This window comes from Rosa chinensis, chromosome 3 (assembly GCF_002994745.2).
Source record: "Rosa chinensis cultivar Old Blush chromosome 3, RchiOBHm-V2, whole genome shotgun sequence".
In the NCBI taxonomy this organism is placed as follows: domain Eukaryota; kingdom Viridiplantae; phylum Streptophyta; class Magnoliopsida; order Rosales; family Rosaceae; genus Rosa; species Rosa chinensis.
Window position 1 is genome coordinate 18,728,377 of NC_037090.1, and position 27,163 is coordinate 18,755,539.

At 35.1% G+C, this 27,163-nt stretch overlaps 2 protein-coding genes and 1 long non-coding RNA gene across 3 annotated transcripts; 2 read left to right on the top strand and 1 right to left on the bottom strand.

The window, feature by feature from the left end:
* Positions 1 to 1,376: 1,376 nt before the first annotated feature.
* Positions 1,377 to 3,329, top strand: LOC112191891. Its single transcript, XR_005807978.1, has 6 exons — positions 1,377 to 1,635; positions 1,750 to 1,884; positions 2,013 to 2,065; positions 2,164 to 2,261; positions 2,438 to 2,722; positions 3,238 to 3,329. It is a non-coding gene; the product is annotated as an uncharacterized LOC112191891 (long non-coding RNA).
* Positions 3,330 to 17,282: 13,953 nt separating this feature from the next.
* Positions 17,283 to 17,919, top strand: LOC121052018. Its single transcript, XM_040515833.1, has one exon. It carries the CDS (start codon positions 17,539 to 17,541, stop codon positions 17,857 to 17,859), a length of 321 nt encoding a protein of 106 aa, XP_040371767.1. The 5' UTR covers positions 17,283 to 17,538; the 3' UTR covers positions 17,860 to 17,919.
* A 5,746-nt stretch (positions 17,920 to 23,665) lies between these two features.
* LOC112195053 lies at positions 23,666 to 24,359 on the bottom strand. Its single transcript, XM_024335384.2, has one exon. The coding sequence runs from the start codon at positions 24,302 to 24,304 to the stop codon at positions 23,996 to 23,998; it is 309 nt and encodes a 102-aa protein (XP_024191152.1). The 5' UTR covers positions 24,305 to 24,359; the 3' UTR covers positions 23,666 to 23,995.
* Between the last annotated feature and the right edge of the window lie 2,804 nt (positions 24,360 to 27,163).

Here is a 27,163-nt window from a genome sequence, read left to right on the forward strand (position 1 = left end):
TATATCATACACTCCAAAAGGCAACTTCTATCAATTCAAAGAAAATGGGAAAACCGACCATTGGATGAGATTATTACAACAAATTATGAGTGTGGTAAAAAATTTAGCCAATGTTACCATATTTTCGAATCCGATCGAATTGGTCAACCGTCGTCACATGTATGTCTTTTTGGTTGACCGATGACGTGATGACCGTGAAACGTGCTTATTTTTTCACATCACGTTTGTAAATATTTCATCGATGGATGTGCATGGACATAAGATAAAAATTTCAATTTTAATTACAAATATGTTAGCTTATACCAATTTGTCTCCTAAAGTTGTATGACTTATACATTGCATTTAAATTGTTGATGTTCATTCTAAAGCAACCATGAAGTGGAAAATGAATTTGGAGAAACCAACCGCTCGATGGAGAGATTGTAATGTTTTATGGTGGTTTTAAAAAATCCAGCCAATTTGGTTCACGTTTCGAACTCGATCAACTAGGTCAAACTTAGTTATTTTTATAAACCTATATTTACATATCATACACTCCAAAGGGCAACTTCTATCAATTCAAAGAAAATGGGAAAACCGACCATTGGATGAGATTATTACAACAAAATATGAGTGTGGTAAAAAATTTAGCCAATTTTACCATATTTTCGAATCGGATCGAATTGGTCAACCGTCGTCACATGTATGTCTTTTTGGTTGACCGATAACGTGATGACCGCGAAACATGCTTATTTTTTCACATCACGTTTGTAAATATTTCATTGATGGATGTGCATGGACATAAGATAAAAATTTCAATTTTAATTACAAATATGTTAGCTTATACCAATTTGTCTCCTAAAGTTGTATGACTTATACATTGCATTTAAATTGTTGAGGTTCATTCTAAAGCAACCATGAAGTGAAAAATGAATTTGGAGAAACCAACCGCTCGATGGAGAAATTGTAATGTTTTATGGTGGTTGTAAAAAATCCAGCCAATTTGGTTCTCGTCTCGAATTCGATCAACTATGTCAAACTTAGTTACTTTTATAAATCTATATTTATATATCATACACTCCAAAGGGTAACCTCTATCAATTCAAAGAAAATGGAAAAACTGACCGTTGGATGAGATTATTACAATAAATTATGAGTGTGGTAAAAAATTTAGCCAATTTCACGATATTTTTGAATCCGATCGAATTGATAAACCGTAATCTTCGCATTAGCCCAACAAAATTTCCCTCTTTTTGTTTTTGGTTTTCTTTTGTCCAAATTTCCTACAAACAAAACAACCCTAATTTTTTCCCTCTTTTTCCCAAAGTCCCAAACATCACCGCGCGCTCTCTCTCTGTCTCTCTCGCCCAGAACCTCACCGCTCTCTCTCTCTGTCTCTCTCGTCAAAACCTATCTCAGTCCCAGGCTCCCAGCTCCTTGCTTGTATTCTTTATCCAAATCCTCTCTCTCTTCAGCAAAATCGAAATCCTCTTTATCCAAAGTGCCCCTCCTAAAATACCAAACACCCAGATCTCAGCTCTCACTCTTGCCCCTCGGCGTCAGCAAATCCAATCTCCTCTCCAGAACCCTCAACGTCGACGTAGCTGGCCAATCGGTCATCAAGGCCCAGATTTAGGACACTTTTGGCCAAGAAAGGTACTACTGCTTCTTCTCTTCTCATCGATTATTTTATGTTTTGGTGGATTTCTGGTTTTGGAGTGGATTTTCGTGTGGAAATGAGTTTGATTTGTGGGATTTGGTGAGTTTCAGGGGCAGATTTGGTGGTTTGTGGTGTTGAATTGCAGGTCAGCTTTCTGAATATTAATGGTTTCGGTTTGAAGAGCAGTAAGAAACCCAAATCAAAGACTCCGGCAAAGAAGCCCAAAGACAGTGTTCTTGAGCAGAGTCAGTCTCTCTATTATTCTCTCTATAAAAAGACTGTGTCTTTATGTATTGATTGGGTCTATCTTTGATTTTTTTTTTTGTATTGGGTTTCATATTGATTTGGTTTTTATCTTCAATTTTTGCTGCAGAATCTCCAGCTGAGTTCTTCGCTGAGAACAAGAACATTGCTGGATTTGGTAATGTATGCCTTTTTTCTTTGATTATTTATTTCCAGGATCAAATTTGAAGCTTTCTGTAAAATGTAGAGGGATTTGGAGTGTCTGACTTTGGATGTTTTAGCCAGGGAAATGTCTTTATACTAATGTGAGGGAACTTGTGGAGAACTCATTTGATTCGACGGAGTCCATATCGGAGCTTCCTCTGATAGAAATCACAATGTGAGTGCTAGTTATTGGATATGATAAATCACAATGTGGTTTGTGGTCTTTTTGATTTGGGTGCCCCTAATTTTTCAGTTTCGTTGCATATATCTTATCAAGAAGGGGTCCTCTGTCTTGTTAGAAGAAAAGTATGCAGCATATGAATTTAACTAATCGAATTTATGTAATGGCAGACACAGCAAGCCGCACGTCTCTCTTCGATCTGTTATCTCTTCGTGTCTCTGATTCTCTGTGCTTTGCTTCTTGGCGGCGTCTCTCTCTGTGCGTTGCTTCTTCACGACGAGGATGGGTATGTTCTGATTGAAAGCAAAAAGGTTGAAGCGGTGTGGGTCTGTGGGAGCTTGAAGGTTGAAGCGGTGTGGGAACTGGGAACTAGGAACTGGGAACTTGAAGATTGAAGCGGTGTGGGAAGTTTAAGGTCGTTCTGTGCCTTGTGGGCTATTAATCTATTAGTAAAGGTATGTCCAGATTGAATGAATCATCTTATATCAATTATAGTGAGTGGGTTGGAATCAAATGCATGTCCAGATTGAGATTGAAAGAATAATTTATTCATCTTATATCAATTATAGTGAGTGGGGTTGGAATCAATTACGGCTTGCCAACAATTATAAATTGTTCTTATATGTCCAAATTGACACCTATGGCAGCAACCATCTATTTTAATTTTAAATTGTTATATAAATTGATTATTGTTTTTACTGTTATTCTATTTTGTTTAGGAAGATGAGTGATGCAAATGCAACAACAACAAATTCATCTACTAATAATGAGGGTGAATCCAGTGAAGGTGTGGGAGAAAATATATATATATATATATATATATATATATATATATATATATCGCACCCCGCACCCGTGTTCGTGCATCATAGCTGATTGTTTGTTGTTATATTTGGTCGATTGAGTTCACCAAAAGTTTGAGAGTTTTGATCAACTAATCCCCTCCTTTGTTTTTGTCTTCCCTTATCAGCAAATGGAGAAGCATATCAAGACACTCATTGTCCTATCTCACTACTTGGAGATGCAGTCTTTTTCCTCTCCATTGTCTACCATACTAAGCAAGCTCAAGAGTCAAGACTCCACAACTCCCAAAAGGTATGAAACTCTTGACTTTGCTTTCAATTTTAGGCCTCATTTTGCACTACTTTGATTCTTGTTTTAATTTAGAAATTTGTTTAACTTCTTAAATCTGCACCTAACCTAGAAGATGTATAAGTTGATGCTTATTTTGCTTGATATATATTCACTGTCCTGAACTTGATTTAGGGAAATTATGACTTTGCTCCAAGCTAAAGACTAGGCCGATTTTGCATGATTTAGGACTCTAGTTACTATTAGCTTTATATAAGCTAAGTTTTGATCATTGTTTTAATATAGGAAAATCTGTAATCTGCACCTCCTACCTACTTTTTCCTACCTAATATGCATGCATGGCATATCTCTATTACTATTGTAGAAAAGCTGCAAATGTATTTGACACAAACCTTAGTAACTGAATTGCATATGGTTTTAGTTTTGGCTGATAGGTTATAACACAAACCTTATAGCAGATACATTGTATCAATAATCTAAATTTCTGTCTATTGGCTTGTTTGTTTAGGTTCTTATTTTGGCAAGGACAAATCATTGGAGTTCATGCAGCTCTGCATCTATTTAAGGTTGATAGAACATACCTAATGACAAGTATGGTAGTTACGGTACATTTTTAATTTCATTTTGTAGTTGATTCTCCTTTGATCGGATATTAGTTTGTTTACATGTTGTAATAGTGTACTTTGGTGACTAATATATTCCTTTCCGCGCTTTTAAGAATGCTTGCGATATATTTTTTATAAATGAAATATTCTTTATGATATTTGCTGCAGATGGTATTAGCTTTGGTGTGCAATTCACACCATTTTTTTTTTATAAATGAAATATTCTTTTGCGATCCGTCGCAACCAATTCACCCCATTTTTTTTTAAAATGAAATATCTTTTTGCGACGGCAAAGTATCCGTCGCAAATAGTTTAAGACACTGCGACGGCAATAGTTTTCCTTCGCAAATACTTTTTGCGACGGCATTTTACCGTCGCAAATGGATTTTGTGACGCCACCTATTGCAACGCCAACATTTCTGTCGCAAAAGGCTCAATTTTCCGTTGCGAAAAGTTTTTTCCGTCGCAAAAACCCAATTTGCCGTCGCAAAATAGGCGTCGCAAAAGCAATTCTTTTTAGTAGTGCAAGAGGCAAAGCTATTTGTTCAAATAAGGACTTAAACTTGATGTATGTCACAAGTTAGAAGACAAATGATGGCATGTTTAATTAATTGAGATTTTTGAAGGGATAATGAGATAAGAACAACAACAAACATAAAGTGCAGCAAGGTTAATTGTCTTGGTGAGTCCTTTGAATGGAAACGGTGTTGAAGCGGTGAACAAAACCAAAGTGTAATTAACAAATGCTTTGTCAAGCAAACATTCTTACTTTTCTGAAACTGTAATTGTGAAGGAATGTTCAAGACTTGCAGACAATGACAAGGAGCTCTAGAATATAGGCTTATCAAAATGTGCTGCAAGCCACAGCCTTCAAAATATATAATTGAACATATGTGCTACAAGTTAAGCTTCTAAGCATATATAATTGATATATACAATGATTGATATTCAACAACTCAACAAGACAACGACCATTTTTCCATTTCTACCAAAACTGGCAGCATACCAATACATCTGCATGCATATTACCAAAACTGGCACATACGCTTAATAATAGATTACAAATAGAGAAACAAAGTAGCATACCAAAAGTCCAAAACTGGCAGCATGCCTGCATACCAAAACAGATGCTTGATTGATATTATTTTCATACCAAAACAGATGAAAATTTCATCTCAATTTTTACAATGAACCATTTGTCAATTCTGTCAAACACTTAAACAACAAATAATATGTTCTGGGGCTTTGAATGCAACTATGATTTCAAAGAAACTACTGATACACAGTTACACACACAAAGATATAAATAACAACTATGAAGAAATCTGGAAAAAGCATAAATTATCTCCGCTTTAGAGCTCTGGCATTGCAGAAAATATATGAGACAAAGGTAGTAAAATAATGGTCCTGTGGGATGCAAATCATGCAATTCGAACCAAGCTTGAAGAAAGTCGAACCAAGCAAGTTACCCAGAAATTCGAAATCGAACCCAGCTTGAAGAATCAGAAATCAAACACTGAAATCGAAGTATCGAACCCAGAAATCTGCTTGAGCTTTGAGGACATCTGCTTTGCTACTTGAGTTCGAGGTGATTGAAGAATTGAAGACTGAAAATTGAAAACACAGAAAGTATTCAAAGTAAGAAACTGATTGATTGATGGATTGAAGAGTGAAAAACAAAAATCCATAAACTCAAACTTTTCCATTGAAGACCCACAGGACCTCCAAATTCAGAAAAAAATGCAAATCAGAATTCATAATCTAAGAACTGAAGTTTCGATTTTGACAAAAAGGAGAGTTCAAAGCTTACTGAATCAAAGCGGTGGTGGAAGTGTTGCGAGATGGCGGCCGGAAATCGATGAAGGTAAGGGAGCAGCAGCATCGTGGATTGGAGGGTTGTGTGTAGAGGCAGGAGTAGGTGCATGGCGGTGCTGGGCTTGGGTTTTGATCGTATTGAGGTGCTGGTTCGATTGGTGGTGGCGGTGTCATGAATTGATGACCAGATTTGGTGGTCTCCAGCGATGGCAAGGAGAAATGGAAGGGAGAGATAACAAAGAATTGGGCGTGCGGGCGAGAAAGAGAGAGAGTGTGTGTTGTGTTTCTAGGGTTAGTCGGCATCAAAGTAAAATTTTGTCGAACTAATGGAGGGAAAGAATGAAAATTAAAATTTTGGCCAAGTGTTTAGTATAACTAGGACGCGCAAACCATTTGAACCCTAAAACTCAGACAACATCAATTTCAGTACATTGTCTGAAACAAAGTGGCATAATAGACAACTAAAAAACTGTTGTGTGAATCAAAACAATCAGACGACATCTTTTTCAACCATTGTATTAATGGTAATTGCACAACAGAGTAGTAATAATTGTTGTGTGATTAAAAACAATTAGATAACATCTTTTATCAACCATTGTATATATGGACCTTGGACAATATCACATAATAACTGTTGTTTGAATTAACTCATTCAGACAACATCAAAAAAATCAACCATTGTCAGAAAAGCTATTGCACAAGAGCAAAGAAAAAACTGTTGTTACATTTGAAAACTTAGACGACAGAATATTTCGTGCTGTCGTCTGATTATTGCAGACGACAGTTAAAATGTTTGCTGTCGTCTGATATGTGTTGTCTGATTCTGAAATTGGCCTAGTGTATGGCTGTGTTGACTGTTGTGACGTAAACCAAGAGGGTATTAGGTATCAAGATGCTCAAGATAGTAGTTCCATGTTAGGGCAGTGTAGGGTTAGGGAGTTTTTTTCAAATTATGTATTTTGTTTTCTGCAGATCCTTTAGGATTTTATTCTTTTTGGAGTTTCCGTTTTGGATTTTTGTCGTTTTACTTGAGCATCGATTTGTAATATGAGTGGTCTTCGGACCTCTCAAGCTTGACCGAGTAGGGTCATATGACTTTATATTAATGAATTAGTCATCCGTTGTCCTCAAAAAATTTATATTGATAAAAAAATTAAAATATATTATAGTTTCTAATAAAATCTGATTTACTTCAATTTAAAAAAAAAAATTTCTTTCAATTTCAATGTTCTCTATTTCAATCCATGTAAAAAGAATAGTAAATTTACAACTATGAGCAATGAAGAAGAGATTGATTCTTTTTTTTTTTTCGTGTTTTAAATTTTTACATTCGGTGTTCACAAAGGGTATTGCAAAGATTTTGATGAAGTTTAACATTAATGATTTTCTGAATTGAATAACAATTTTTTTTTATCTAAATTTCATTACTTATCCATGGCTAGAAGACACGTACATCAGATGCTGTCTCATACCAAAATTATAAATGGCACAAGCTACCAAGCAAAAGACAGGTAACTCTCACTAGTAACACATATGCTCACTTATTGAGCATAACAACAAAGAAACAAAATCCTCACTACTGACCTCCATTGGAACAGTAATCTAGTCGCTTATAGACCTCAATTTGTGTATAACTAGAGAAACTAAGATAAAAGAAGTAAAAGACAATACTTCTAGTATTAGGCAGGAAGACCAGGAAAGTTTAAAACTTTCCTTTGCCCTTGTCTCTAGGGCTAGAAACAGTACCAATAGCTGCAGGATCTTCATGAAGAGGTTTGACGCCATCATACTCTTCAAAGCAAACCAAGGCTCGATCAAAACACCAACCTCCACCTCGGAGTATGTGAGATGAGTCAAGGATTGACATTTTCTTTTGGTTTGAGACTGAGAGTGAAGTGAGTTACCGAGAGATAGTCATTTTCTACTGAGAGTGAAATAGCAAAGAGTAATTTAAAAATAATAACAAATAAAATGAGGACCCCTTTTGGGTAATGGAGGAGTGAACATTAATAATTTGAGCTCTCTCTCTCTCTCTCTCTCTCTCTCTCTCTCTCTCTCTCTCTCTCTCTCTCTCTCTCTCTCTCTCTCTCTCTCTCTCTCTCTCTCTCTCTCTCTTACAGGGAAGCCCCAAGTCGAAAAGGAAAACACCTAAACCAAAACTGATCTATTAGCTCAGTTAAGGCTAGTAAGTCAGCTTCACAAAATCGAACAACATTGGAGGGAGGAATACTGTAAAATCTGCCGACCATGCTCGTGTTGCTAGCCTAAATTTGCTAACCAGTTAGCTACCGAATTTCACTCTGCCACTTTTTGTAGACATGATACACGGCCCAATCTCTGTCTAGAAGTTCTTGACAATAATTTGTCAATACTGAATAGGGGATAAGTTGATCAATACAAGAGCCAACCAATACAATTTGGCTTCAATAAGTTCTCAAACTCTTTGCTTCCTGCTCAAGTGTTTACCATTAAGTAAATGTTACAAGAATAAGTGATGTACACTCGTAACATTTAGAATCTTGAGTAAATTTGCGTGTGTGGCCTAATTTTTTTTTGAAAATAAAGGGCTGGTGCGGCTGCCCTCAAGCCTTGATTAATGAAACTGTCAAATACAGGGGGGGGGGGACTTTGTGCGTGTGTGGCCTAATTTAAAAATTCAGAAATGAAGAGAAAATTTCTCATAATGTTGAAGTTCGAGAGTTATCAGTTACCTTGATGGTCACCTTTTTTCTGCAACACTGCTCAAATAAGGCATAAAGATCGAGAATTGTAGAAGACTTGTAGTTCTGGTGTTCAACTTCGCCACACCTTGCTGCTACAAATAATGGTGATTAGCATGCTGATTCACTTTTATTGAGTTATGGTATGATGAATTACGAGTGTTCCCAGGCTAACATCACATTGGTATCAAAGATGTGACAGATACTTTTTTCACTTCCAAGTCATAGACATGCTTCAAGTTCATGGTTAAATAATTTACTATTTTTGTCATGAATGTTGGAATATTTAGAAATACATATATAAGAAACAGAAACAAAGAAGTGTTGGCTAGTATTTCTCAGTGAAAGCGATTTTCTAGATTGAGTAATGCATTGATAGTGTTGATGTCATAATTGGTTCGACAAATACTTTTAATTTTTCAATCCATTCCATGTAAGACACGTTGAAATGTCAAAGAGTCCATGTAGGACTCTGACCTTTCAAAGCATTTAAACCTTCCATCGAGAAAAGAAAGAGAACACTAAGATGGGAATAATCATGACTAGTGAGATGCCTATCCTTGGTACTCCAAGTCTTTAACTTTAGACCTCCACCTCTTAGGTCTTGAACAGTCACCATGTTATTGATCGACTTGTCATTTTGGATGGCAAGTTCAGATCATATCGTGATCTCACTATAAGAAAAGCATAGTCCAAAGGGATCTAGAGCCTTAACCCACTAGATCAAGAGTTAGACCGCGGGGCTTAGAAGCTTTGATCTCTAAGGATCATAACCACAATCTCCAAGGCTAAGGCCCTAACCCCTAAGACCAAGATTTCGACTTCTAGGCTAAAGCCTTGACTATCAAGCTCACTCTTAGACAAAATCATTAAAAGGAGACATAGTTAGCAGAAATCAAGGGCCAACTCTCACCTAGCTACGTACTAGGCTAGGTGTCATGCTCTGATGACAAGTATGGTCCATGACTCCATGAGCATGGCCTAAGAGTGACGTGAGGGGAAGAGACTACATAGTAGTGACACCTGTCACTAACTCTACCAAACCCATCTGTTGGAGTGTCAGTGAACAGAAACTAGGGGCTGACACCCCAATTTGAGTAATGGTAGGTGAATCATCTTTTGGGGAACCACTTAGAGCTCACCTTAGGTGGCAGCTTATGTGGCATGGTCACATCATCAAATCATAATTTCTTATTCTTTTATTATTTTATTTTTCTTAATTACAAAAATTCCTTTTTCTTTTTTCATTTTCTTGATTTTATCTTTTAAACCCTACTTTTTTTTCTTTCTGATCTAATCATCTGCGTGACAAATTCATCAAACATTGTTCTCTTCCTTCCTTCTCTCATCTCCTCTTCAATTGATCATCGCCTTCTCAATCTGATTTCGACTCTCAAAGTAATAAAGATAACCCATGTCCTATGGGGGATTGACGGAGCCCCAACCTTGGTATCATTGAAAATAAGCTACGAGGTCAAATCTAACTTTAGAGTTTGAACCCAAGTGTTTGGTACGGATTGTTTAGTCTAATATAGTCGAATTAACCAAAGTTATGCCCACGGAAATGAACCATTCCATGATTAATTCTTTCAAAGAAACCTCATACGATTTTAACAGACCTCTGATTCGGTTAGTGGATTAGAAGTACCCTCATAAAGCTTGTCAAAGTAATTTATCCCCAGTTGAAGACTTGATCAATCCCAGATCAACTTCTCTGATCAAGATAATACTAAAAGGAAATGCAAGATTACCATCATTTCCTCAATCTCCCCTTTTCATTATCTCAGTACTGTAATGTCCAACAAGTTGATATTGCAATGGCCAGAGTTCCAATGCGTGGTCGGTCGAAGAGAACAAGAACTTTTCACGTAGAAGATTAGATAAATTAAGAAAGTGAAAAAAGAAAAAGAAATTTTTGTAATTAAGAAAAAATAAAAGAATAAAAAATTTATGCTTTGATGATGTGGCTATGCCACTTAAGGTGGGCTATAGGTGGTTCACCAAAAGGTGATTCATCTGGCATTACTCCCCCAATTTTGGGGAAAACCCCATTAGCTTCCCTTTCCATCTCAACCACTCTTTCTTCTATAAATACCCAGTCTTCACAAGGCTGAAGGGTTGCCCCCCAACACTATGCCAAAATGCATAGTCTATGCTCTCTCTTTCTCTATTGACACGTCAACTTCATTCTTATGTCAAAATGCTTAAGCACCAGTGTTTCTTCTCCAATCTCCATAAAAGTTCCGACACACTTATCAAACTTAGGCATTGGGGAGTGTTTGACCGGCCTTAGGCTAGTTCAATTTAGTGGATCTGCTAGAAAGTTTAGATTTGAAAAATTATAATTGTTGACATACTCCAAAATTACAAAGATAATACAAGAGTGCTTGACATGTAATTGGTGTGGAGGAATAAGATTAGGCTTTCATATTTCAACTAACTAACAAAACACGGTTCATCGAAAATGATTCCATTTTATCTTTAATGAAAACTGTTCATGAATCAACATCATCGGTTGTTATTGACAAATTTTTATTGCTCTTCGTCTTATAATAATCTCTTCTTCTTCTTTTTTTGTAACTTTATGGCAGCCCTTCACAGTGGGCCAGATGGAAGAATGATTGAATTCTCAACTGCTAAGAGTAATAGACTCTCAAATCCGTTCTGTACATATCAGAATTCAAATTCGCTGAAATTCAAGTTTTGATTACTTTGGAATATTTGGTCAGTTTTCATTGATGTCTTTTTTTTTTCTTTTTTCTTTTTTCCAATTCATCTCAGCTCATCTATGAACCTGATATTATGATATAAGATATTGAGAGGAAACAAAACCAGATGCTTCAACTCATAACACCTATACAGATTCTCTAATTTGCTTATAAACCTATGTCAAAATTTTTAGAAGTGAATTAGCTATTTTATAAAACTATACTTCTAGTTTCGATTTGATTCATCTAAAAACAGAAAGAAAGAAAAAAGTTTTGATTTATTATGTATTGCCCTGAATGGGGAGTCGGGAGCATAAGAGGATTGAAAGACAATTAGTTGTGCATTCTCGGCGATTAGATTGTTGTTTTTAATTTTCAACTTTAAAAAAAAAACACGTATAAGAACTTTGCGAGCCAATTATTATTATTATTTTTTTTCCATCATGTGGGGATCCTGAAATCTCAAAGCACATGGACATTGTTCCACTCAAGGTTTTAAATTTTGGTTTCAAAGGAAATTTTGTTATAAAAAATATGGGACGGAATTCTAGGCTTGGGCATAATCGAATGCAAAACGATTTTCCGACTGTTTTGAACCGAAAAATATGGTTCGGTTTCCGAACCGAATTAAGAAAGCAAAAAACCCATATTTGCCGAACCAAAACCTAGTCGTATGCAGGTAGGAATCGGTGTTGGATTTATTTCCGACCGTTTGAAAACGATCCGACCAATTTTCCTAATATATATTAAAAATGGTTAATTACAGTTTACCCTCCCCTGAGGTTTGGGGGTGTCATCATTTCACTCCCTCTACTTTTAATTTTGACTTTTTACCCTCTAAACTTTCCAATTTCAATTAGCCGTGTCCAATTTCTCCTATTCCGTCCAAATTGGATGTTAAGTTTGACCCTTGAGGGCTAAAATGGTCATTTCAACATAAAAAAATAAAAAATAAAAAATAAAAATTATTATTATTATTATTATTTCAGTTTCTTCTTTCTTTCTTTTTTAAGAGTTTTTTTTTTTTTCTTCAACCTATACACCACAAGTTATAATAGGTTTATAAAAACAAAAAAATACTCTAGGTGGTTGAAAGCCGCTCGCTGGTCTACGATATTTGTGATATATCTCCGAGAAAGTGAAGAATTTTAGGATATATCCCCAATAAAGTGAAGAAATATTTGTAAAAAATAATTTTACACTTTATATGTAATATAAATATCTGTATATTCCCAATAAAGTGAAGAAATATCTGTGTAAAATCATTTTTTGTCTACATATTTGTGATATATCTCCAATAAATTGAATAATTTTAGGATATATCCCCAATAAAGTGAAGAAATATTTGTACATCCCCAATAAAGTGAAGAAATATCTGTGTAAAATCATTTTTTACAGATATTTATTTACAGATAAAGTGTAAAATTATTTTCTACATATATTTCTTCACTTTATTAGGGATATATCCTAAATTCTTCACTTTATCGGAGATATATCACAAATATCGTAGACCAGCGAGCTGCTTTCAACCACCTAGAGTATTTTTTTTGTTTTTATAAACCTATTATAACTTGTGGTGTATAGGTTGAAGACCAAAAAAAAAAAACACTTTAAAAAAAAAACGAAGAAACAGAAAAATAAAAAAATAAAAAATTTATTTATTTTTTATTATTTTTTTATGTTGAAATGACCATTTTAGCCCTCAAGGGTCAGACTTAACTTCCAATTTGGACGGAATAGGAGAAATTGGACACGGCTGATTGAAATTGAAAAGTTTAGGGGGTAAAAAGTCAAAATTAAAAGTAGAGGGGGTGAAATGATGACACCCCTAAACCTCATGGGGGTAAACTGTAATTAACCCTATTAAAAATATATAATTTATATTATGTGTCAATATTTGATTGGTTTTATTTTTTCTTTCAGTACACCTTACCTCACTGAATCTAAATGAAAAGGAAAACCTAATAGTCTAATACCCCCTTACCCACACAGCCGATCTCACTATCTCAGATCCCTCATTTGAGACACTCTCTCAACGGATCTCTCAACTCTCACTCTCTCAACGGATCTCTCCGACGTCTCTCCCAGCCATCACCGACATCTCTCTCTTCTCCGGGCTCACACTACGGATCTCTCAACTCTCTGATGTCTCTCCCAGCTATCTCCGACCTCTCTCTCTTCTCCTGGATCTGGTATGTGATCAAATTAGTCAAATTGAGAATTTAGATTTAGGGTTTTATAGTTTTCTACTTTGATTTCTGATATTGTTTGTGACTTTGTGGGTTTTACATCTTTGGTTTCTACTTTGCTTTTGATTATTGTGGTTAAACGACACCGGATTGCTAGTGTTTGTGGGTTTTGTTTTTGATCGTTGTGTGCTCAGATTATGAAACTAAGGTCACGAAATTGATTTGTGTTTTATTGTTGTTTGCTCAGATTATGAACTTAAGTTTTGATTTGTTTATGCTTAAATGAGGTTGAGATATTGTTCTAATTTGTTTCATTTGTTATTGGCTTACTGCATATAGTTAAAGAAATTGTTTCTTCTGCTTGTTTAGAACATATGAGGCTAAAATTGTGTTAGATATTTTTTGCAGATGATGGAAGGAACTCAAGGCACTCCAACTGATGTCACTGGTTCAAGCATAGGCACCACTCAATCCCAACTGGATCCTACAGCAGCTATGAGAGTTGTTCCATTAGCCCAGCCTGCTTCTTCTATTGCAACTATTGCTGATACTGCAGCATCTGAGCAACCTGTAGCTGACTCTGCGCCTAAAAGAAGAATAAGAGCATAGCTTGGGATCACTTCACTAAGCTCACCAATCCTGATGGTTCGAAGATGGACAAGCCTCGAGCAAAATGCAACTACTGCCTGCAAACATATTATGTGCACTCCAAGATGAATAGGACTTTAAGTATGAGGAACCACATGCTGTATGCCTGCCGGAAGTGTCCCTTATACATACCGTCGAAGAAACAGAAGCATCTTGTATTTGATTATGCTGATAATGGAGGTAATATTAATGCACTTGGGTATGAAGAAAGCAGATCTAGACTGTTTTGTGCTAAAATGATCATTAGGGATGAGTTACCCTTTAGTTTTGTCGAGGCACCAGGTTTTATTGATTTTGTGAAGGTAACTCAACCTTTATTTAAACCACCTTCCCGTAGGCAAGTAGTTAGAGATATCTGGGATCCCTACCAAGGTGAGAAGATTAGGATTAAAAACATTTTAACCACCTACTCTCAGAGAGTCTCCCTCACCACTGACACTTGGACTTCGATCCAAAATGTCAATTATATGGTTCTCACAGCCCACTTCATCGATGAAAATTGGGTTTTACACAAGAGAATCTTGAATTTCATTGTCATTCCTAACCATAAGGGTAAGACTATTAGGAAGCTTGTGGAGTCATGCTTGATAGGGTGGGGAATAGAAAATGTTTTTACCATAGTTGTCGATAATGCTAGCCCTAATCAGGTGGCCCTCGATTATATGAAGGAGAAGATAGGAAATTGGAAGGAGTTGGTCTTAAATGGTCAGTTTTTGCACATGAGGTGCTGCTGCCATATCCTTAACTTGATTGTTAAGGATGGCATGGAGGAGTTGGATTCTTCCATCAATGCCATTATGAATTGTGTCAAATATATCAGGTCTTCTCCTGCAAGATTAGAGAAGTTTAGAAAGTGTGCTTCGCAAGAAAAAGTTGATTCTTATGTGTCGATAGTTCCATTGGATGTTTGTACTAGGTGGAATAGCACTTATTTTATGTTGGACATTGCTGTTAAGTTTAGAAAGGCATTTCTGAGATTGGAGGATGAGGATTCTCAATTTGAAAGTTATTTTCAAGAAAGGGTTGGTGGCAAGAAGAGGGATGGGCCTTTACTTGCTGCTGATTGGGACAAGGTAGCAAGGTTGGTGAAGTTTCTGAAATTTTTTTATGATGCAACACTTCAATTTAGTGGAACCAAGGTTGTCACAGCAAATCAGCCCTTGTTGTGGATGTGCACCATTGTCGGAGAGCTTGACAAATGCATTTGCAGCAATGATCATCTATTAGTAAGCATTGAGACATATATGAAGAAGAAGTTCGATAAGTATTGGAGGAAAATGGAAGACATGAACAAGGTTCTCATGATTGCTGTTGTCTTGGATCCTCGATACAAGTTGCTTTATCTTCAATATTTCTTCCCTAAGCTGATGCAAGACAATGAGATGGTTGCAGCCTCTATTGCTGAGATCAAAAGCCTCTTTTTAGACATGTTTCAGGAGTATTTGGAGGCTGATCCAGAAGTTGCCCAAGCTTCTACTCATGCAACCATTCCCAAATTCGACACTCCACCTGCGGATGCTTCTGAACAAGACAGCCATGCTCAAACTATGTATGAGTTTATGCTGTTATGACAAGAGAAAGATGTTGTGGAGATTAAAAATGAGGTTGACAAGTATCTGTTAGAGGCTTCCGAGGACCCTTCAAATTAGAATTTTTAGTTATTGGACTGGTGGAAAGAGAATGCACTGAGGTACCCTACACTGTGGATCGGGCACTGTGGATCATTGGTTCTAGATGGCGGAACTGGGCCATTGGTTCTCTACTAGATTGTTGTGTTTCAGTCGACGTTGAAGTCGCTTTTATGGACAGAGATGGTGGCGGGCATGATTTTGGTGGAGATGTGTCTGGGCAGAGACGGGTTTCTAGTTTGGTGGTGGCTCCGCCGCAAGCTTCGCTTGGTTGAAATTAATCGACTGCTAGAGATGCCGGTAGAACTGGCTGGTGGGGGTGCCCAAAGATAGTTTGGTGTCCAGATCAAATCTGGCCAGTTTGTAGGCTACCTTTGGGCCCAATTCAGGACCTATCTTTTTGCTTGGTTTCTCAAAGGGGTTGAATGGGCCTCTAACTAGGCATTAAGTCATGAAGTTAGTTTCTGGGCCGGAGTTTGGGCCTAGAATTCTTGTAGTTTATGAAACAAAGGCATACTACTGGTATGTACTCTTTACTTCAAAAAAAAAAATTATTGTTTGATTATCAATTGAAAATTGACAATTACATTTTTTTTTCTTTTTAAAAAAAAGGGTGGTTCTAGTTGGACCTCCAAATTTGTTATTTGGACCTCCAATTTTTTTTCCAATTATTAATAGATTTTGTCCAACTATGATATTTACACCTTTCATTACTCAATTACCATAACCACAACAAGTGTGGTCATACGTCGTAATTTTAGTTCTACTAAGTGTAATTTATTATTTTGACAATATTTGCTATGTGTTTCTGAACAATATTACATATCAAGATAGAATGTGTTGTTATTATGGTAAATTTTATTTTTAAAAATGACATATGTCAACATTTAAGTGGGTAACCTGTTAACCAGTTCAATAGGTTTATACTACATTAATTTATTACAAAATATATATATATATATATATATATATATATGACATATATCAAGGGACTCTAGACGACTCCACTATCTCACACTACAACAAAAGTGGGGGTTTAGCCACGTTTTGGTTTGGCACATTTCTTTGTTGTGTGGGTACTGAACAATTAGTAGACAAGTGTATACAAAGTCCATGTAATGATCCCACGATTGGATTGAATATGTGGCTGACAAATATAAAATCAATATAGTTCTCACATCCCAAAATTGCTGTGTCCCATTATAGTTGCTTTTGAATTTGTTTAAGTGGGTTTCTGATATATGATATGACAATCGCTTGCTTATTTGACTTACCCACAAATTTTTATTTTTACTCACAATTATCTACACTTTTATGTGATATAATTGGCTACGCCGGGCGTAGTGTACGCCTTAAACAATCGTAACGGAAGGGCAAAAATGTCATCTCCATTTACATAAACGACAAACGAGACGGAAGTGGGTAAAAATACGACGACGATTTGAAGAATGACGAACCCAAGAAGCAACCCAACAAGGCCCGTTAGTTTCTCCCTCTTCCGGCAGCTTCCAAAGGTCTTCTAGGTGGCAAATGGTTCAGATTGACAGTGGAAACAAGACCTCGACACCGGGGAGGAGGAGATTCGGATTTCGAAAGCCTTGAGTTTTTTTTTTTCGGGCGAATGTTCTGCAAATTCCGGCGACTTTGGTCGAAATCGATGCTGTATGAGGTATGAAAAACGATCCTCTCGTCGTGCTCGACGTCTTTCTTTAATTGGTTTGGAAATTTGGTTAAGTTTGGAAGAATGGGTATGTGGAGTGTTTTCGGCCACCACCGAAATTGGTTTTCACGATGGCTATTTGGGCTTCCCTTTGTTGAATTCCGAGCCTTGTTCATATTAAAAATGGTTGGAGCTATGTGTCGAGAATGGTGATAGGGAAGTCTCTAGTTATCAGCAGGAATTATCTTGATCTGTTATGGTTCCAAGATTCAGTTACAGAGAAGAAGATGAAGAACAGTGGAAACGGGAAGAGTCACAAAGGAAATGTGAGTGAGGATCAGGTGAAGAAGGATAGGAAATCAAGATCGAGCATGAATGGATCACCCAAGAAAGGTGGCCATGGCAGCAAGTTCACTTGGGTCGATGATCTGGGCTACTCTACAGCCAAGATGGGTTTTCAGAAGGAAGCCATCAACGCCAAGGATCCAAACTTTGAAGACACAGTCGAGATCCCAAGCGTCTTATGATTATCATGGTATTGATCTGTGATCTTGATGTCATGTAGTTTTCAGTTTCTATGAATGAGAAGGCGATGATCCTTGTGTAAAACCAGAGAAATTGTGTTGAAAAGTACTCGATCAATATCGTCTACGTACTCTGTCGTTTTGGAAGATTTGTTTTACCATAATGGAATCAATTTTTACTGACAACGGCAATTAAGCTGACAAATCTTCTATTTCAAACTTTGTGGACAGAAATAAGCCACGCGTGTAGGACCCACAAGGGCGTACCATACGCCCGGCGTAGCCCAGACGCACCCATAATTATTATAGTTCACTATCCTTATCTAAATAGAAGTTGCAGCTTACAAGAACCTCTCTCTCACTGAATGCTTTTTCCAGACTCATGAAGAGTTATTTCTTTTTTATGTTAAACTTCAAGAGCTGATCATTTCTCTAACAAATTTTATGTTCTTTTTTTCTCTAGCAGAAAAACCAGCGAGCACAGACTAATATAGATCATGGTGGAGAGAATTCCACAAATGGTCACTCAACTATGACTCATTCGACACTTTGGTCACTGAAGTTTCAAATATATCACTTTGGTCACTCAACTATTACACTGTCAATCACTTAAGTCACCCAAAGAGTATTTTTTATGGCCTCAATGAGGCCTAAGATTTGTGGCCTCAATCCTAGGTGTCATGCCATGTCACCTACACACATCACCTATTTGCCAAATCATGCCATGTAATTCTTGAGTAAAAAGACTAACTTATCCTTCCAAAATCTAATGGCTCAAAATTATTTTGGTTTTCATCTAAAAATAAAATATATTATTTTGGTTTTTTTTTCTTTTTCTTTTTTTCGTTATATATATATATGTGTGTGTGTCTGTGTTTGTGAATATATATATATTTATAATTCATCAAAAAAAAATTATATACAAATATGTGTTTGTGTGTGTGTGTGTGTGTGTGTATATATATATATATAATTATATTATATATGTATATATATAATTCGTACAGAAATTTATATATATATATATATTTGATGTAGAATTAATATGGTATAAATATATATATATATATATATATATATATTAATGTCATAATTCTAACCCACAATTTTTTAAAAAAAAAATTGATTAAAAAAAATCAAATTTAAAATTGATTCCACACAAATGGAAAGAAAATATATTAATATCTTAAGTATAACCCATCAAATTTGGTAAATTGAAGTAATATTCAACTCTTTTAATAAATGAATTTAATAAAATTAATGGAAGATTAGTTTACCTTACACTAACAAGTTAATTAGAAAAGTCAAAAATTAAATTGGATCCACAAAAATAGAAACAAAATGTATTGAAATCGTAATTAAAACCTATGAAATCTGGTTATTGAAGACGTAAGAAAATATCATTAATAAAATTCTAGATTCCATCATTTCAAAATTTCTCGATAATTTAATATTGTCGTATCCAAACTCAACATTAGGAAGTGTTCCTTAAAGGTCAAGTGAGACTTCATTAATACAACTGTTCGTTTATTTTTACATGAAAAAACAATCATAATGTTATTAATACTATGTAGAAATTCAATGAACAATAGGTGTATAACACAGCAATAATCAAAGAAAAAGTGCAATTAAGGAAGGTGTAAAATAGAAGTCATCGTCCACATTAACATTAAAATCAACTAACATGTCTTACACGAACAAATAAGTGATAAGTAGCTAATAATGAGCCAGTAAAGTTTACTGGGGACTTTTCCCTAATGGCATATTTACACTAAAATAGAAATCATCATCCACACTGAAATTTAAAGTCAGCTAACATGTCTTACAGTAACAAATAAGTACTAAGTATCCAATGACGAGCCAGTAGAATTCACTGGAGACCTTTACCTAATGGCATATTCACACTTAAATAGAAGCCATCATCTACTGAAACTGAAAGAACTAACATGTCTTGCACGAACAAGTAAGTATTAAGTAGCCAATGATGAGCTAGTAGAGTTCACTAGAGACCTTTACCTAATGGCATATTCACACTTAAATAGAAGCCATCATCTACTGAAACTGAAAGAGCTAACATGTCTTGCACGAACAAGTAAGTATTAAGTATCAAATGATGAGCTGGTCAAGTTTACTGAGGATCTTTTTCTAATGGCATAATTATACTAAAATAGAAGTCATCATCCATATTGTCTTACAGTAACAAATAAGTATTAAGTAGCCAATAATGAGCTAGTAAAGTTCACTGGAGACCTTTTCCTAATGACATAATTACACTAAAATAGAAGTCATCATCCATACTGAAATCTAAAGCTAGCTAGCATGTCTTACACGAATAATAAGTACTAAGTAGCTAACAATGAGCCAGTAAAGTTTACTGGAGACCTTTCCCGAATGGCATATTCACACTAAAATAGAAGCCATCATTCATTAAAACTTAAAATAAGCTAGTGTGTCTTGCATGAACAAGTAAGTACTAGGTAGCCAATAGTAAAGTTCAATGGGGAATCTTTCCCTAATAACATATTCACACTAAAATTGAAGCCATATATCATTCACGTTGAAATTGAAAGTCAGCTAAGTACTAACATGTCTTATACGAACAAAAAAGTACTAAGTAACTAATAATGAACAAGTAGAGTTCACTGGAAACTTTTTTCTACTGACATATTTACACTAAAATAGAAGCTATCATTCACATTTAAAAATCATTATTGTCTATTGAAAAATTTGGGATCAACAAAACAAGTATACTTTCAAAAATTAATTTCCTCATGTGCAATATATTGTATTCCATATTAAGCAATTTCTTTTCAGATATCAACTTCCCGCCCATGTCTTGATTCCCTAAAAAAAACGAATTTGTTGTGAATTTTCAATCACTAGATTTTATGAGTTAAAATTACGATTTAAATACATTTTCTTTCCATTTTTATAAATCCAATTTAATTTTTGACTTTTCAAATTAACTTGTTAATGTAAGGTAACTAATCTTCCATTAATTTTATTAAATTTATTTATTAAAAGCTTTAAATATTACTTCAATTTACCATATTTCATGGATTATAATTACGATATTTATATATATATATATATATATATATATATACACACCACATTAATTCTCCATCCAAAATATATAAATTTTTTGGACAAATTATATATATACACACACACACACACACACACCCATACTTTTTTTTGAATATGTATAATGAAAAAAAAAATCCAAAATAATGAAAAAGAAAGAAAGGAAAAAAACCAAACAATATTTTTTCTAGAAGAAAGTCAAAATAATTTAGAGCCGTTATATATTCAACAATATATATATATATATATATATATATATATATATATGTTGACGAATTATAGATAAATATATATATATATATTCACAAAAATATATAAATATAAAATTTTTTTAGACGAATTATATATATAATAAAAAAAGAAAAAGAAAAAAAATAAAATAATGTATCTTTTCTAGAAAAAAGCTAAAATAATTTAGAGCCATTAGATTTTGAAAGGATAAGATAGTCTTTTTATTTAAGAATGACATGACATGATTTGACAAATTAGTGAGGTGTATAGGTGACATGGCTTGACACCTAGGATTGAGGCCACAAATCTTAGGCCTCATTGAGGCCCTATATCATTGCCCTTTTTTTTAAGAGAGTTTCTATTGGGACCTCCAAATCTACTCACTTGACCTCACTCTATTATGAATTATTAAATGACATATATAACCTACTATAAAATGACTATTAAGGACAATAATTATACCAAAAAATATTATATTTATTTTATGTAAACTTTCCAATTCAATAATATTAGATTGTATTCCTTATTATTTTCCTTAATAGCATTTTCCAATTTCACTACATCTCATTAAAGCATTCATATATATTTAATAAGAATTAAAAATATGATTAAGATCATGTGACATAAAAATGTATGATATATATGTTGGACGCATATTGGTGAGGGAAAACAAAATAAATCATCTTATAATTTATGACCTAAATTTAAGTCAATCCATTATATTTTGGAAAAAAATAATAATAATAATACTATTTAAATAATTAATCATGTGGTACAAAAAATACAGAAAAAAAAATAAACATTAAAAAACAAATGATTTTTTTTTTTTTTTGAGAATAAAAACAAAATGATTTCTTCATTTTTTTTTTTTTGCACAGCTAAAATAGAAAAAAAAAACATAATAGTTCATGGCATTTTCTTATTGATTAGACATTAATTTTTAAAACTCAAGTTTGATTAAGAAATATATATTTAGTTAAGATTTATAGAGTGATTAAACCATTGAAATGACTAAATTTTTTATTTTAAAAATAATTAATAATTTGTTTGCAAATTATATGAGTGAGGTTATTTGAGGAAGTTTAGTGAGGTTTAGTGAGTAAATTTAGTATTTGAAAATTTGATAAGAGGTGTAAAAAGTATAGAGGTCAAGTGAGCAAATTTGGAGGTTTCAATAGAAAAACTCTTTTTTTAATGAAAAAAATTAACAAAGTGACTTATATAGATCATGATGCCAAATAGCTAATTTTCTGTGGGTAGGCAAAGTTTTCAATTTTTCACTTTGATTGTGATTTTTGGGAAAAGTTTTCAATTTGCCCCTTTGCTATTTCTTTCTTGTGTGATAAAATTGGGTGAGCCTTGCTAACATCTGTTTAATTTGGGTTGCAGAAGTTTAGCTTTCAAGTGAAGACATCAACATTAGATTTAATCCTTCATCGATTTCAGATCTACAAGTAAATGCATCATTTTGAATTCATATTACTTGCTAATCACTTATATTTGTTTGTTTTCTTGTATAAATGAAAGAAACGCTCAAATCCTTGATGAACTCCTTGTAGGAATTGATGCAAGATCTGTACATATCTACTGGGAATAATCTCCTTGAAGAACCATGAAGAACAAATATAAATGGACATAATTAATTGTGGAGGAATTCAAATTATAAATACTTTCTTAAGAAGAAAAAAGAATACATAAATATTGAAACTAAATTTACGATATCGAAATTACAGGTGGTGGGACCCACAGTTGTCAGAAGTCTGTATAACCCACATTTTGATATACACGTGGCTTTTCTAGAGATAGCCACGCCTCCACAGGGCACTAACCCAAAAAACGTGATTGCAACGTGGCTATGGGGCTTGGACACCAACATATGCCACATTGGGCCCAATTTTGCCACAGATGTTGTATGTGGCTATTATCCATAAATGTAGTAGTGTCATAATCACAGACACAGAGTACTGCTCATTAATCTCAAAGTAATCAGGCATGATTAGAGCTGCCACTTGGTTTGGTAATTACCAAACCGACCGAATACCAACCGATGTTTTAGGTTTGGTAAACTGACTTTTTGGTAACCGAGACCGATAAACCTGAAATCGAAAATTACCTAAAAAGTTGGTTTGGTTTTGGTAAATACCGAATCTACCGATTATCTAAATATTAGATTTATATACTACAATTTTCAATACACATACATGTATATAAAGAAATAAACATAAAAACTTTTATAATAGTATGAACATTACTACATATACTACATTAATAGTACATGTATTTTAAATAACCTAGTTTTATTGAAAATTGTTAAAACTTGATGTCATATATACAAAAGAAAGCTATAATTAGTAGATGAATACAACGTTTATGACTATAAAATTCAAAAACCTTGTTTTGTTCATTCTAATTTATATTATAAAGAATTAGTTATTCTAAAGTTGGTAATACCGAAAACCGAAATACCGAATTTGGTAGATATAATTAAAAACCGAAAATTTTGGTTGGTAATTGGTAGCTCAGTTTTGAAACCGAAAGCTTTGGTTTTGAAGTTGGTAAAACCTATAACCGATTCGAACCGACCGAGTGACAGCCCTAGGCACGATGCTACCTTAAATACCCATTTAAGCAACGTACAAGCCGATGATGGGATCTCTAAAGCTTTTACATGTCTAGCTAATTTTGACTGTATAACAACACATACAAAAGTATAAGCGCATCAAAGGTAACTTCTCGTCGAAAATCAAATTGTATAAGCGCGCTTGCTTCCTTAGTTACAACAAATTAAAAGGAGAAACTCTTGAATATATAATATCTACCTTTATTTGTATGAAGTAATCTTAATGACCAAGCCAGGGAAAACATCATCAGGGTCATGAATGTGTGGATTCTCTTCAACAATGTAAGGATCTTCACATTTTTCACTAATCGTTTGCAGTGTCTCGCCTTCATGAACCACGTAAATTTCATCACACGGCTTGTTCAAACGACTCCTGTGGACTTGTAGCATTCTCGAATTGAATTCGCTTTCGCTTGATTGACAGCAGCTTAAAACCAGCATCAGGGCCAAGAACAAAGCACAATACCAAGAAATCTTCTCAGCCATTGCAGTTGTGGAAGCAGACACCATGTTGATCGATCTTTTCGGTCAACTTGAGGCTTTTTCGGGTCTGTGGTTGTGGGTTTGATTTTCTGTAAGGATTACTTATGTGGTATTTAAGAGAAGGTGTTGTTTTCATGGGTGGTTGGAGTGGGTGTTATTTTTGGTCGAATCGAGTTGAGAGGGTTCTATCGATCTCATTGTGGTAGGTAATGTCAGCAGAAAATACTTGGAATAAGTAACCTAAACAAGATTAATTAAAGAAGAGGGAAATAGTTGGTTAACTGCTTTATAAAATGGATTTGGTCTTGGGTTTTTGACACCTCTTTCTAATTCGTTATGTTTTTCTTTAGGCTTCTTAGAGCTGCCTTCCCTAGTTAAGGCTTTAAAGACTTGTTAACAGAAGGTGGTGTAGAGGGTTAAGTCAAAAGATATTATTGAACTCGTGTACTTTCTGGCGTTGAATAAGATTTTTGTTCGTCAAATAATTTCCGATAAAACTATAACATTATCCCTTCCTGTTCTTGATAGATTAATAATTAGTTAAATAACGATCGAGTATGAAACTATGAATAGTTGGTTTCAAAAACTATTCATGCAAGACAAAAGAAGAAGAGAGAAATGGTTAGTTAAACTGCTTTATAAAATGTATTTGGCCTTGGGTTTTTGACACCTGTTTCTAGTTTGTTTTGTTTTTCTTTAGGCTTCTTAGGCTTCTTAAAGACTTATTAACAGAAGGTGGCGCAGAGACTTAAGTCGAAAAAATAATTGAACTTTTGTACTTTCTTGAGTTGAATAAGATTTTTGTTCATCAAATAATTTCCGATAAAACTATAACATTTTTGTTCTTCATGAATTAATAAGGGAGCTGAAATTTGCACACCCAATTTTACTTTCTGCACACCCTTATTACTGCTTTTACCAAATCACCCCTATACTTATCTCTCTCATCCTATTCCTTCTGTAGCCTGCAACTAAAACACTCTTCTCTCTCTCTCTCTCTCCCTCTTCCACTCAACACAAACCATCTCCATCTCCATCTCCCTCCCCTCCATAACCCAATTTGATTATCTCTTCTTCCACAAACTTAATTAAACCCTCTATTTTTCTTCCCAAATGGACCATGAACTTCAAACTGCCTCCACCATCTTCACCACTACCCACCAATTCAAATCCACTCCCTCTAACCCACACCCTCACTCTCCACTGGGTCTCTCCCCCGCTTTTTCCCTCCGCCATTTCCAAACCAATGCACCCATTTTGCCCCCACGCCAACCCAGTAGCAGACTTAACTCTCACAACTGTCGTCGCCGCCGCCAACGACGACGAGCCACCGATATCTAATGAAGACCAGAAGCTTCTAATCCTCCTCCGCCAGAGAAAAACAGAAGAGGCTTGGATTCTCTACACCCAATCCTCCCGCCCCCCCAATCCCACTTGCCTCAGCCGCTTGCTCTTCCAGTTGTCCGACCAGAACACTGGCAGCAGGCTCAATGAGCGCCAGCTCCGCCACCTCGATGCCAACTCCCACGGCCTCCTCGCCGCCGCCAAGGACGGTCAGACCCGCTGCGCCACCTCCATCGTCAAGTCCATGCTCCGCTTCAGCTTTCTCCCCCACGTCAAGGCCTGGAGCGCCGTCGTCAGCCTCCTTGCTGCTTTCGACGAAATGCCTAAGTCAGGTGCTGAGCCGGATGTGCTTAGTTACAATGTGATGATCAAGCTTTGCGCTGATGATCAAGCTTTGTGCTAGTGTTGGAAGGAAGGATGTGCTTATTAAATCGGAGCAGCTTTTACCATTCCTCTTCAGACTCCTCTCTTCTCTGCCCATCCATTTTCGTTTCTTAGTTTCTGGAGAAAAAGATCCATTCAATTTCTAAATTGATCCACTCTCATTGAAAGAAATTGAATTATATTTTGTTTAACAGATTGATAATTCTGATTTAATGATGTGAGGATAATTTGGGTTGGATTTCGATGTAGTGGTTGACTTCATTTTAGATGGGGTTATATCGCCATCTTTCTTAGTTTCTTGTATGATCAGTTGGGGAGGAATGATCAAATTAAGTATTTTGCAGGTTGTTAATCAGAGATTTTGTCCATGGGGCTTTCATATTTGTGCAAGGCCGCTGATGCAATACGATTTTGTGGATGGAGAGAGAGAGAGAGAGAGAGAGAGAGAGAGAGAGAGAGAAGGGTAGTTCTGGAAGAAAAATATTATTGAATTGATAAGAAGTATTAAAAAAAAAAGGGAGTGTAAATTTGAGCCCCCATTAATAATTAGCTAAATAACGATCGAGTATGAAACTGTGAATAGGTGGTTTCAAAAATTATTCATGCAAGATAAAAGAATGGTTGTTTGCTTTGGCAGCTCATTCTTCTAATAATATTTCCATTTGGTTCTTTTGTTACTCCTTTTAGTGTCTCCAGCATTTCAGTTGAATCAGTTGGGAGGGGGCGTTTGTAGAGGCTTTGTTTTTTAATTGTTGTTCATTTTTTATGTTATAAAAAAAAAAACTATTCATGCAAGACAAAAGAATGGCTATTATTTCAAACTGTCACTGGGAATGGTACGTCTACATAATATAGCATGAGATATCTACTACAGTTTCATTGAGATTTACGTTTACCGGTTTACCCCATCCCTTCGATTCTCTTGACATTCGAAATCAAGGATTCCCTCGCCTCTGGTCAAGCTACTTTGTTTCCTCTCCTAGGTTATTTACAAGGTGACTACATCAAACGAAAACAGAGTTTAATAATAGAAAAGGAATAGAGTACGTGAATTACATTTTAGTACTCCAAAATCAAAATTTTATGAACTAATTGTAATTGAAGATATACCTAACTTGTTTCTCTTTTTTATGGTTTCTCAATTTCAGATTTGGATTT